Source organism: Pelodiscus sinensis, chromosome 17 (assembly GCF_049634645.1).
Source record: "Pelodiscus sinensis isolate JC-2024 chromosome 17, ASM4963464v1, whole genome shotgun sequence".
Classification (NCBI taxonomy): domain Eukaryota; kingdom Metazoa; phylum Chordata; order Testudines; family Trionychidae; genus Pelodiscus; species Pelodiscus sinensis.
Genome location: NC_134727.1, coordinates 16,349,659 through 16,363,424, shown reverse-complemented (window position 1 = coordinate 16,363,424; position 13,766 = coordinate 16,349,659). Strand labels below are relative to the sequence as shown.

The following is a 13,766-nucleotide window of genomic DNA, read 5'->3' as shown; positions in this document are numbered from 1 at the left end:
CTAGCCTTCACAGCCTCCTGCAGCAAGGAGTTCCACAGGTTGACTCTTTGCTTTGTGAAGAACAGCTTTCTGTTACTAGTTTGAAGCCTGCTACCCATTCCTTTCCTTTGGTGTCCTCTAGTCCTTCTATTATGGGAACTAATGAAGAACTTTTCTTTAGGCACCCTCTCGACCCCACTCATGCTTTTATAGACCTCTATCCTATCCCCCCTCCGTCTCCTCTTCTCTAAGCTGAAAAGTCCCAGTCTCTTTAGCCTCTCTTCATATGGGACCTGTTCCAAACCCGTGATCATTTTAGTTGCCCTCCCCTCTCCCACCCTCTCTCTTCCCCTCTCACACCTCCTTTTCCCAGTCTCCCCCAGTTTTGTTCAATAAAGAGAGATTCTATTTTTGACCACACGTGTCCTTTATTTTGTACGTCAGGAAGGGGGGCTAGGGAAGGGTAAGTGGAAGGAGGTGAGGGAGGAATGGGGTATGAGCCCCTGATGGGGAGGACTGGGCTGGCTCTGCAGGCTTCTGGGGGTGGAACCTCTCCTGCAGCCCCCCGATTGCCTCCTCTCCCCAGATGGCAGCCTGCGGCAAGTGCAGCCGGTCTGATGGCCGAGTGCTGTGATGTGCCCAGTGTGGGCACTCAGGGCACTCCAAGCCAGGACTGCTTTGCAAGTGGGGCACCCCTGAGAACTGTCTGTCCGGGGTGGGGGTCGGGTCCCTTTAAGCACAGCCCTCGGCTAGCCTGAGGCAGCATCTCCACGCTCTAAGTCCTCCTCTGATGCCCTGCCGGCACTGCTTCCGGCCATCCTTAAGCCCTGTTCAGGGTCCACTCAATGTGGACATGCTAGTTCGAATTAGCAAAACGCTAATTCGAGCTAGTTTTTTAGTCTGGATGCGCTAATTCGAATTAGCTTAGTTCGAATTAACTAATTCGAACTAAGTTAGTTCGAATTAGCGCTGTAGTGTAGACGTACCCTCAGAGAGATGCAGTTGCTGAATGAGGGCCCAGGACGCAGCACAGATGGAAGGGTGGCAATACCATGTCATTCCATCCTTACTTCTGTGCTGCTGCTGCTGGTGGTGACTTGGTCTGAAAAGCTGAGCTCCCAGCCAGCAGTCACAGCAATTCAGCTCCCTAGCTCTGAAAGCAGCGTTGCCACCAGCAGCAGTGCAGAAATAAGGGTAGCTGAATGGTAACCCCTTACCCAATAACCTTGCAATGCTCGCCTCCCACCCCTCCGGGCCAACTTCTTTGTGGGTCAGGACCACTACAATTACAATACTGTGAAATTTCAGGTTTCAGTCGCTGAAATAATTAAATATATAATTTTTACAATCCTCTGACCATGAATTTAATTAGAATGAACTGTGAATTTGGTAGGACCCTAGTGATGTCATCCCTGAAGGCTTGCCTTGCACTGGCTGAGTCAGGCAGATACTTCTGTGACTGGCACTTGTGTGAATGAGAACATGTGCAAACGGTGTCATGAAAGAAAATCCCAGAAGTATAGTGCTGCAGAATTGGTCATGCCCATTAAGCATGAAGTGGCTACCTTCCCACAAAGCATCACATACAGACAGTGGTAGATGGGCTATTCACTACTGAAATGCTGCCACTCATAAGGGTTAAGGAAATGTCTGAAAAACTAGGTGCCACCAAGGGTGAGGCAGGGCAAACCCACGTCATGGACTAGATCCCACCCTGACTTCAGCAGAATGTAAACCAGCTCAGAATTCTGGTCTGGTGTCTGGAGAACCTCCCTTGCGATCAGAACCTTCGGGGAAGAAGGGCGCTGATTTTAGAATCACTGCTGATTAGTATAGTGGTAGAAATGTAGCCGTGTTAGTCTGGTGCAGCTGAAACAAAAAACAGGACTGTGTAGCACTTTAAAGACTAACAAGATGGTTTAATAGGTGATGAGCTTTCGTGGGCCAGACCCAGAAGTGGGTCTGGCCCATGAAAGCTCATCACCTATTAAACCATCTTGTTAATCTTTAAAGTGCTACAAAGTCCTGTTTTTTGTTTCTGCTGATAAGTATCACTGTCTCTGGGGAGCAGAGGAGAGAAATACGCTAATCCGCAGCAGGATTGGACAATCAAATGTCTCTCATTTGTCAAAGGGTGCACACCAAAGGGCTTTTCTGAGAGCTGGACTTTCCTGGGGGAGTCTGCCACATAGCTGTGCAGTCTCAGAGCCTGAGATGGAGAAAGCTCTATGCTGTGTTAGCTTAACCCTTAAGCCATTAGCTCTTTCCAGGCTGCATTCCAGCAGGATGCACAGGAAACTGTGTTTATGTGTCTGTAGTTCATAAAGGACTATTAATTGAAATGAGGATATTTGCATCCCAAAATCTCAAAGCTCTTTATAAAAAGGGATCATTCGTATTATCTTCATGTTATAGATGGGGAAACTGAGTCTTAGTGTGGCAGAGTGACTCGCCAGAGGTCTCATTGTGAGTCAGCAGCAGAAGCAGGAATAAAACAAGATCAGAAGGTTACATTATAATCTGGGTTTGAGGGCAGAGATCAGAGAGCAACAGTGAACGATGACTGTCCAGTGAGGCTAGCATGGCACCAAAACCCACTACTATATTGTACCAAAAGCAAAATATTCACCCCTGGACCACTTAAGGTTTAGGGATAGTTGAACAGATGAGCTCAAACATCAAGCTGCAGCCAAACCTTAGGGAGTGTGACTGAGAACCCATAGGATGAGTCACAGAAACTGCAGACTTAAAACTGGTGGGATGAAAGCAGTGTTTCAGGTTTACCTCTTGGTCTTTTCCCTTCCAATTACGGGCTTTGAGCAGGGCAGGATTCTTTCCAAGCAATTGGGTAGGACTTTAAGTGGCGACAAACTTATCTAAGTAATTTAACTTTAGAGCTACTATGGGTGGGTGGGTTGAGAGCACACCCAGTAAAAGCACTGCATTTCAGCAGTCGCAATTTCAGTTTCCATTGCACCTCTCTTATCCTGCCAACGCATCTGCACCCTGCCCTGATTTTTCACTTCATCCTCCTATTTTGCATCACCTAGCTCATGTCTCTCCCTTTTGGGCCAGCACTTTAATCATTAGACGTTTTAGGGTCAGCACGCTGTGAATTGGAGCTGACACAGATTGGAACTGTTTATCCCATTCAAAGCTTCCCACCATGGAGTGATTTTGAGTGTATTGCTTTGCCAGTTGCAGTGCTGCGTCTTCCCCCGTAGTTTCAAATGAGCAACATACAGAATCCAGGAAGGAAACTGTGTGTGAGTTAACTCAATTTATTCCTGTTCTCTGCAGGCAGGGAGGAAACCAGAGAGACACATTCTAATGTGAAAGGCACATCACTTCCTGACAACAATGTTTTTTCTTCTAATACCTATTACAAATGAAGGGTTAGCTTTTTAAAATTCATTTCCCCTACCAGGGATATGTTTGTCTGAGAGCCTGATCCCAAGTCCACTGCTGTCAATGGAAATAGACCTGGATTTTTGACTGATTTTTTGGGGGGCAAAAAATGCTGATTCTGTGGCCCTGAACATTTCACAAATTCATGTCAAATCCCCTGAATTGTTTTGGTCAGAATAAAAGTTAAACAAATAATTCAGAGTAGAAGGAGTACCATTATCTTCCACACTGAGGCTGTGTCTACATTGGCACCCCTTTCCGGAAAAGGGATGCTAATGAGACACTTCGGAATTGCAAATTCCGCGGGGGATTTAAATATCCCATGCAGCATTTGCATGAACGTGGCTGCCACTTTTTTCCGGCTCGGAGTTTTGCCGGAGAAAAGCGCCAGTCTAGACGGGATCTTGCGGAAAATAAGCCCTTTTCCGGAAGATCCCTTATTCCTACTTTCAAGAGCTTATTTTGGAAAAAGACATGTGTGGACAGGGAAGAGAGGTTTTTTTCTGAAGAAGAGGCCTCCAGGAAATAACACAGGGGCCCTGATGGCCACTCCGTCTAAAGTAATCACAACTCTATAGTTCCTGTCTCCCGGCCCCTCTTAAAGCTGCAGGCACCCTGGACAAGCCTTGTGGCAGGAAGCCAGCCCTGGAGCAGCATCCTGGCTGTGCGGCTTTCCCTGCCACAGGCCTGCTGACCAATGGCACAGCCACAAGCCCCCTGAAACCTCCCTGGTCCTTGCAGGGAGCATGACCAAGGCTCCCAGGACCCACCAAGAGGTAGCATGTGATGGGCACCCTCTTGGTCTGGAGTGGAGATCCTGTCCCTCCTTGAGCTGTGAAGGGAGGAGGAGACCCTACAGGATTTCCACTCCAAAAGCCTGAATGCGGACATTTATGGCAAGATAGCCAAGGCCCTGGCGGAGCAGAGACACCCATCCCGGACCTCCTTCACCTTACTCCCCGGATTAAGGTGAAGGAGCTCCGCCAGGGATATGCGAGGGCCAGAGAGCACAACTCATGCTCCGGGGTAGGACCCCACACCTGCCCCTATTACGCAGAGCTGCACCAGATCCTGGGAGTGGGGATGCCCTTTCCCCACTCATCCTCATGGATTCCGGGCTGGAGATGCCTGTTGTCACCCGGCCGGAGGTCGCAGAGGAGGAGGAGGATGACGGACAGCAGGGGCAGCAGAAGGAGGAGAATGACTCAGCCACTGTGACGCTGTTCCTGGAGCCGGTTGTCGTGAGACTGGATGTGTGCCAGGCATCATCTGACGCTAGGGAGGGATCTTCAGGTGAGTGCTCTCAGTTTGTCACACGGGGCGGGGGAGGCGGGCGCAGAGGGGGAGGCGTATGAGCGTCGCTTGGCCTGCTTGGGCTGGACATCATGCTGCAGTCCGTGCACGTGGAACCACGTGCAGCGTTATTGCGTGCCTTGCGGACTCAGCAGGTAGCCCCTGAGCCTACCCAGGCTTCTGCTCGGGCGCAGGGGAAGCCACACATACACAGAGGAGTACCGCACACAGCACACGGGCATGCCTGCACGTGCAAGGCACCCCCTGCGCCAGCTGGCAGCGCTGCAAGGCACAGGTGTGTGTGTGGGCCCCAGGGAGGGCCAGGCTGCTCCCAGCTCCTCTGCTGCCCATGGGGTCCTGCTGTGACCAGACACTTCCCTTGCCTGCCTGTCCATGGGGGAGCAGAGCGAGAAGCCTGGTTCCCGTGGCACCTTGGGGCCCTTGTGAGGCAGGGCCTGCTGTCCTCTGGCCCGAGGACTGTTGGTCGCTGCTCACAGAGGAGGGCACGGCCTCAGGAACAGTGTCTGTGCGGATGACTGACCCCCTCTCCCTCTTTGTGTTCTCCCTAGCTGGACCAGATGGGATTAAGGGGTGAGACCTGCCACCACAGCCAGCCGCCAGAGCCCGGGGGACCTGAAAGTGCTCCAGGGTCCAGGAAGAGCTGATGAGGCAGCATGTGGGCGTCCTGCGCGACATGCAGCTGACTCTGGCACAGAAGGTCCGGGAGGACGCAGACTGGCCAACCCACAGTGGGACCAGGGAGATAACGTGTGCCATCATGCAGGAAATGATGGCACACCCGACTGCTGTTGCTGCTCCTGCCCTCCCTGCTATGCCCATTCCCTCTCCCTCTGCCTCCCAAGCGATGCCTCTACTCCCTCCTCAAGTGATGCCCATGCCCCCTCCCCTCTCCCAGCCCCTCCTGCCATCCCTGACCCCACTCCACCCCCCTCCTGCCTATCTTCCTGTGGTCCCAGGACCCACCCAACCCCAAGTTCGACAAGGTCCCCGCACCCGAGGTGGCACATCCAGACATCCCCCATGCCACTCCCAGCCCTGAGCCCCCCTCCAGGTTATGAGACCCCCTCCCCAGTGTTTTTTTTAAAGACAAATACAAAGTGCATTGTGTTGAAATCAAAACAGCTGTGTTTATTCCCAGGTCAGGGAAAGGATGAAGGGAGAAGTTGTGGTGGGAAAAGGATATTGGACCAAGTCACAGGCCCCTAGTTGGGAGCCCTGGGGAGAGTTACTGGGGTCCTGGCGAGAAACTCTCCCTCGGGGCCTCCCGGATGCGTACCCCGGTTTGATGGGCCTGGCAAATGGCAGCTGTCCCCGGCTGGTCAAAGGGTCTCCCTCATGGCCAGCCTCTGCCCCCCACCTTAGAAGTAAGGCCTCCCCCTTTTTCTCCACAACATATTGAGATGACCCTGGGGATGTTGTGTTCCCCCACATCAAGGTGGGTCAGAAGATACCTGAAATGCGCCTTGAGGTGGCTGAAGGTGCACTCCACCTGAATCCTCACTCAGCTGAGGTGGAAGTTGCTGGGGGCCAGGTGGCCAATATAGGGTTTCATAAGCCATGGCATGAGAGGGTAGGCTGCCTCCCCCACGATTCATCGTGGCATCTGCACATCCCCAACCGCAAAGTCCCGGCGAGGGAAGAATGTGCCTGCCTCCAGCTCGCCGTAGAGGCTCAAGTTATGAAACACACGGGCATCGTGTGCCCTGCCCATCCACTTGACAAAAATGTCAGTAAAATGTCCATGGTCGGGGCCTGCAGCGCCATTGAAAAACAGCCCTTGCGGTTGATGTACTGGGCCACTCGATGTTGAGGTGCTCTGATTGGGATGTGGGTCCCATCTATGGATCCCACTGCAGTTCAGGAACCCCAGGGCAGTAAATCCAGCCTTGATCGGGTCCACGTCTCCCAGGTGGATGACCCTGTGCAGCAGGATGGAGTTGATGGCCCTCACCACCTGCAGATGGAGACAAACACTCACACAAAACAGAGGTTGAGAGGGGGTGCCTGAGCCCTTGGGAGGTGCCCCTCCTCATCCTCCCCTCCCCTTTCCCCCACAAACACCCCACAAGCCACCCCACAAACCACCCCTTATGAGGCCACCCCCCCCCAGCAGCAGGGCTGTGTGAGGACAGGATGGCACAACTCCCTGAGGACAGGGCTTCCCCCTCAGTTCCCCAACCCCCCTTTCCCAAGGGTCCCCCCTTTCCAGGAGTCCCCCCCCCCCCCGCAGGGACTGCAGCCCGAGAGTGCCTTACCTCTATGAGGAGGGCCCTGACGGTGGACTTCCCCACACTGAACTGGTTGCCCACCGACCAGTAACTGTCGGGGATGGCCAGCTTCCAGACGGCGATTGCAACCCGCTTCCTCAGGGGGATGGCGGGCTGTAGGTGGGTGTTGCGTTGTTGGAGGGCAGGGGTGGGCCAGACACAGCTCCAAAAAAGTGGTCTTCCGCATGTGGAAGTTTCAGAGTCACTACTGGTCCTCCCACCGCTCCATGACCAGCCGGTCCCACCAGTTGGAACTGCTATTCAGCCTCCAGAAACGCCTCTCCACTGTGGTGTGTGGTTGCATGGGTCTTGCTCCCGCACACAGGGAGAGGGTCTCAGGAATGAACTCAGAGTCGAGCTTGTGCAAACCCAGGAAGGCAGCCTCCCCAAAATGCTGTAGAAACTGCAGCATGGCTATGTGGGGCCATGATCTGCCCAGGGGCAGCACCGGCTCCATGGCACAAGACAAAAGCTGTGGCAACCACAACAGGGACTGCAAGAGCTTTGCTGTCCCTCAAAGAGATAGGCAAACACGCAGCAGAAGGAGAAAAACAGCTGTGCGCACATCTCAGCTAGGCTTCAGCACCAGCATTCGGAAGCAACTGGTGACCTAAAGCCTTGGCTGAACTGGTTCCAGGTGGCCTCCTATGCGAGAGAGCGTCCACACTGATTGAACGCTATCTTTCGAAAAATCAGATCACTTTTTTGATGCGCTTTGACAGTGAGAACATTCTCTTTTGGAAGAAGTTTTTTCAGAAGATCTCTTCCAGAAAAGCTTCTTTCGAAAGACGCCTGCAGTCTAGACACAGCCTCTGTTGAGATGACTCAACTGCAGAATTTTTCTAAACTGAGCTCTCCACCTCTCTCAGAGCCTGCTGCTGGCATGGCGCAGTCCAGACCAGATGAGTTTCCTGCTGAGGAGACCCCAGGAGCTGAGTGCCCCATATATGAAGAGATGATGCACTTTGGCAGAGCGCAGCAGAACCAAAGGCTGGCAGTGGAAGAACTGATCAAGACAGAGGCCAGTTATGTCCACACCATTGAGCTGTGTGTGTTGGATATCCGGGCCCACCTCCGGCAAAAGCAGGTGAGAGCTAGACTAAAATCTCCCAATCACAGTGTGGGGATGTTCTGGTGGTGTCTCCATACCTGTTCCCCTTTCCAAGGAAAGGGCTCTTGTCAATAGCCTGGTCCAGAGGAGAGAAGATGGGGAGGTGTCTAGCCAGGCCTGAGAGATTGACATCGAAGCCCATTGGGACTGGAACTCAGAGTGCCACAGCATCCCCTGGCTGGAAGTGGTTTCAGTGCATACATGTTTCCAGTTCAGTTCAATGGCTCTCGGCATCCCCTCCCCCTATACATGTTGTTCCAGCACCCCTGTCAAACCCTAAAAATAAATCCTCTTGAATTCCAGGAGACAAGAACCCTCCAGCAACTCCTCAGAGAGTGGCAGATGCCCTGCAGGAGTTTTACCCCATAGTTACCTGTGACATGAGGCAGCTTCAACAATAGCCATAAACTTGCAGCTGTGATTTTACCTGTTGAGACGTTCATGCCCGCTTTTATATATACAAACTTCCAGTGTGTGTTTGACCATCCAACCGAGGGCATGCAGTGCAGTGAATGCTCTGCTCTGAACTGAGGTGGAAAACTGTGCATGCAGCTGGAGCTGGTCAAAATATTATCAACAAAGCATTTCCATCGACAGATGCCATTTCATTGGCACTCAAATCGTTTTTTAGTGGATGGAGAGTGCAGGAAAGAGACTGACTCTGTAGTCAGCCATTTAAGATCCTGGTCTAGGATGTGGAAAACCCACGTTCAAGTCCCTGGTTCATATCAAGCCAGGATACAGAGAACCAGAGCATCTCACTCAGTTAAACTTCTGATGATCGTATTAACATTTCACTGGAGAGTGTAAGTTGTTTTCCATTTGTTGCCCCCTCATGTCTTGACACCTGTGTGCCTGCCCACCCCCAGAGCCTCCACCCTGGAATGTTACCAGATTTTGATACTTCTAGAAGGTTTGAGAAATGCAATAGTTTTCCAGCCAGCCCTCTGTGCAGCTTCTTAGGGTGGCTTGAAGGATGCACATACGGCTGCCTGGAGGCTGGTTTCTAGTCATGCTCCAATTGGAACCAAATTCATTCTGATTGCTTGTGGCTTCTTCCTTCCTTTCAGTTGCCTGACATAGACCTGGAAGGGCTTTTCTCTAACATAGATGACATCCTCCAAGTATCCAAACGATTCCTGAAAGGCCTGGAAGCAACTGAGAGCCAGGGGCCTGAGCAGCTGCTTCTGATCAGTAAGTGTGAAGGTGGCAGTGTGGCCCTGTGCCTGTGTGCCAGGCTAACACTAATCTGATATGGTCGCTCCCCAGCAGTTGCAGGCGGAAAGGGCCTGCTTCACCTCAGCAGCCATCACCCCTGGCAAGCTGTCTGCAGCTCTGGCAGACCTAGCCAGCCTTGTGGCATGAGCAGCAATCCAGGGCATCAAGCTCCATTGCAGCCAGCATGAGTTGTACTTATGTCCTGCTTCTCCTAGGGATCCCGAGCCTGAAGGAAGGAACTGTTGGGTCTTGTGTGTTAATCAAAGCGGATTGTTTCACTAGCTCAGTGTAATCGCTGAGAGCTTAACCCTGGGGAACACACTCTGCACGAGGCTCAAGATCAGACCTACCTGAGCAAGTGGGGGGACATCACAGCCAGGTTAGGAGGAGTGCCTCAGAGGCAGTGATGCTCGTTGCTCTGTTACATTTGGCTGGGGCAGGCCTAGAGTGGCTGTGTCTTGTTTGCTCTCCAGCTCCTCGTGTTCCCTTTTCCAGCTGGGTGAGGAGGAACTTCCCCTGCGTGTGTGGTGGGGAGAGTGGAGCCCTCCATCTCTGCCTCAGCCTTCAAAGGCTTCCTCCACACTCTGACCTGCCTTGTTCCTCAGCCTCAGCTTGGAGGTTTTTTCCTCTAGGCTGCCACATCCATTCAGTCTTTGGGCTCTTTTTGACCCAGCTGGCCAGACTGTGCTGGCAAGGTGAGGCAGTCCCTCCCTTGTGAATGGGGATTCTCTCCAGTGTGACTCTAGTAACTTTGCTGCCCAGGTGCCCTATTCCAAGAATTCAAGGAGGAGATGGAAAGTGTCTATAATGTTTACTGTGCCAGCTATGAGCAAGCCCTTGTGCTGGTGGAGAGTCACAGGAAGGACCCAAGGTTGCAGCAGGAGATTGTGGAGACCCTGAACACAACAGTGTAAGTACCTGTTCCCCAGCTCTCATGATGAAGTTACGTGCTTTGGCCGGACTGGTACTCTATCCACGATGCACTAGGCACGCCTTAGAAGCACATTCAGTGTATACTGGCTAGACTAGCTGGATGTCCCTACCCTCCTGATAGACGGTCTCCAGAGATGCTGCTGCTGGGGCCACATGTCCTCAGCCAGCTGGCTGGTTCCTGTACCCGGACAGGGGTTGGTAGCCATTTTTACACCACAACCTCTTTCAGTCCTCTAGCTACCTAGTTGCCGTGGTGCTCTGTAGGAAGCACTGACCTGTGGTTTATGGACATTCCCCAGATATGGGGAAGACTCATTTGCAAGTGACTGAGTAACTCTGCTTCAGCAGGAGATAGGTGATGAGGAATGATGATGGCTTATGGCCACCCCAGAGAGCTACTGATTCTTCCACGGGAAACTGTGACTCAGGAATTGAGAGCACCCAATCCTTTCCTTTCGTGCTGATGAAAGTGATCTCCAGAGACCAACCTTGGCAAAGGCTGGATTTTCCTTTCTCCTTGGTGGTATCTGGTAGCTCAGCTGGAGTGTTCAAGTATGGTGGGTGAAATCTCCTTCCAATATGGGGTCATGGGGGAGAGCTGCCTTCACACCTGAATAATTCACCTTCCCTACAAAAGTGGGGCAGGGACCATCAGCAGGGAACATGCACAGGCACCAAAGAGTAGTTTAGGGGGCAGCCTGATAGCCCTGCATTGACTTGTGAGATGCAGGGATGCCATTTCAAATTTGTGTGTGTGTGTGTGTGTGTGTGTGACCTGTGCATGTTGTGATGTGGGGCGAGAGAATGAGGGGGAAGCAGAATGAGGACAGCGGATTCAGCAGTGTTACTGAGCATGCTCAGTAGAAGCCAAGCAGCAAATTGAGGGTGGGGGACTGACCCCATCCACCCTCCCCATACACATACACATCACCTCTTTCCAGGGGCTATTAAGGAAATTAAAAATTCTAGTTTTTTGGCAGGTAGCTTAGCAATTAGCTGACAGGAGAACTGTATCTAATTCCTATATACAAAAAAGAAAATTATATAAATATTAGACCCACTCAGCTTCAGTACTAACATAGATGACATCTTGTGGCATTTCATTGTACCCATGTAAGCTCATGATACCATCTACATGTTTTGTTAGTCTTTAAGGTGCTGCTAGACTATTCATTGTTTCTTAAGTTTTTCCAGTTACAGAATAACTTGGCTATCCCTTTGAATCTTGTGGCAAGTCACTTAAGGGACACTGGTTAGCCTGACATTTTTAATGTATATTCTTACTTTGTTACTAATTCTGCAGAGAGAGAGAGACAGAGAGAGAGACAGACAGACACTGTCAGGACTCTGGGCTGTATTTCAGCTTTGGAAAGGGAGTGGGATCTAGTTCGTTACAGCAGGGGACAAAAACATTTGGGTTCTATATGGGGGAGGGATAGCTTAGTGGTTTGAGCATTGGCCTGCTAAACCCAGGGTTGTGAGTTCAATCCTTGCAGAGGCCATTTGGGGCAAATATTTGTCAGAGATGGTACTTGGTCCTGCTGTGAAAGCAGGGGAGTGGACTTGATGACCTTTCAAGGTCTGTTCCAGTTCTAGGAGATAGGCAATGTTCATTAATTAATTTTTTTTATAATTGATATAAGAACGGCCATACTGGGTCAAACCAAAGGTCCATCTAGCCCAGTATCCTGTCTTCCAACAGTGGCCAATGCCAGATGCCCCAGTGGGAATGAGCAGAGCAGGCAATGATCAAATGATCCAGCGCCTGTTGCCCATTCCCAGCTTCTGTCAAAGAGAAACTAGAGACAATATCCCTGCCCATCCTGGCTAGAAGCCAGAATGCTCCTGTGATGCTGCTTGAACTTATTTCGTTCTTATTGAAACCCTGTTATAGTTTGAGCCTTTCCTCCTGGCAAGGAGTTCCACAGGTTGACCAGGAATAAATAATTTATTTTGTTTGTTTTAAATCTGCTGCCTATATATTTCATTGAGTGAGCTTCTTGTATTATGTTAGTGAAGGAATATATAACATTTCCTTATTCTGTTTTTCCACACCATTCATGATTTTCTAGACTTCTAACATATCCCCTCACCTGTTAGTCATTTCTTTTACAAGCTGAAAAGCCCCAGTCTTGTTAATCTTTCCTTGTGGAAGCTGTTTCCCCCCTAATCATTTCTGTTTCCTTTTCTGTACCTTTTCTAAATCCAGTATATTGTGGAACGAGGAGTACAGCTAGTTTGGATTAGGAAGCCTAATCCGAACTAGCTACTCCATGCCGCGTGTAGCCGCGCGGCACAGGATTTGAACTAGCCGGCATTTAAAAATGGCGCCGGCCGGCTTCATGCAAATGAAGCCCGGGAAATTCAAATCCCAGGCTTCATTTGCAACTGCGGATGACTACATTACCCCCACTAGTTCGAACTAGCGGGGTAGTGTAGACATACCCTCAGAGGGGTAGCTGAGTTAGTCTGTAACAGGAAAAACTTTAAAAACAACAAATAGTCTAATAGAACTTTAAAGTCTTTAAAGACTAAAACATGTAGATGGTATCATGCACTTTTGTGGGTACAATCCACTTCTTCAGATGACCGGAATGTTGGAAGTCCAGATCCAAGAATAAATAAGGGGGCAGGGAGAGGAGGGGGAGGAAGAAAAAAAGACAGTGAGTAGACAAGCCTCAGAGGGACAGCCCAGTGAGTCTGCGACTGGAAAAACAACAAACACAAGTTTTTCTTGAATAACAAAGCCTTTTGTTGTCTTAATCATCTTGCTTACTCCAGAGGCAAAGCTGGGAGCAGCACAAACTCCGGTTGCAGGAAGGCATGCCCTTTAAGCAAACCTCAGATATGAAATCCAGTGGTTCAAACTTTAGGGGGACTGCTGACCCTCCTAACCCCCCATAAATGGCACCTGTGGTCAGGTGGGAGACCCTGACTAACTGCATTCTCAGCGCTTTGACCCTATCTGACCATGTGCTCCTAATGACAGGTCCATCCTGCCTCAATATTGCCCCCTTGCGGCTGACTGAGAAACAGCCTTGACAAATTCAGAAGGGAGACCCATCTAGTCCTACTGGACAGGATAGGATGTTGGAAGGGGACAGGGAGAAGAAGGGGTGGGGGTGGGCACTCCCCAGCATTTCGGGATGCCACTGCTGTCCCTGACACACCTGATGGATGGGGGTATTAATTCATTGCCAGGAAAGGTTCACAAATCCTACCCCTTGCTTTGAGCTGCATTTGCCTTGGACTGGACTAGAAGGGAGGCTGATAAGTGAGAGCAGCACCTGCCTACTCCCCTCCCACAGCCAGCAAACAGGGACTCCTCGCCCACATGTGGAAAGGGGCTTGCTGGTGAATTGCAGGTTGCCCTCAGCATGACCAGGGCAAGAGCTGACATTGGTTTGCTGTTGGCACTCTCACTTCCCTTGTCATGCTCTTAAGCAGGGCACTGATGCCTGGGTACTGCAGGAGAGGGGGCTGCTGGAGTTTCTTACTCTGCCTCATAGCCTGGAACTCCATTTCTGGATCTCAAC

General features: G+C 51.0%; 1 protein-coding gene across 3 annotated transcripts in view; it reads left to right on the top strand.

Moving 5' to 3' along the window:
• The window catches only part of ARHGEF37 (Rho guanine nucleotide exchange factor 37), a 48,207-nt gene that overhangs the window by 15,601 nt on the left and 18,840 nt on the right, over window positions 1-13,766 (top strand). For 2 of the 3 annotated variants that reach the window (XM_075900219.1, XM_014581080.2), the window contains exons 2-4: window positions 7,838-8,055; window positions 9,150-9,273; window positions 10,060-10,207. In XM_075900219.1, the coding sequence (XP_075756334.1) occupies window positions 7,852-8,055; window positions 9,150-9,273; window positions 10,060-10,207 (476 nt within the window). In that variant the 5' untranslated portion in view covers window positions 7,838-7,851. Of the gene's footprint in view, window positions 1-4,444; window positions 4,681-5,249; window positions 5,399-7,837; window positions 8,056-9,149; window positions 9,274-10,059; window positions 10,208-13,766 lie in introns of all 3 variants that reach the window. The other variant, XM_075900218.1, reaches the window with a different exon arrangement.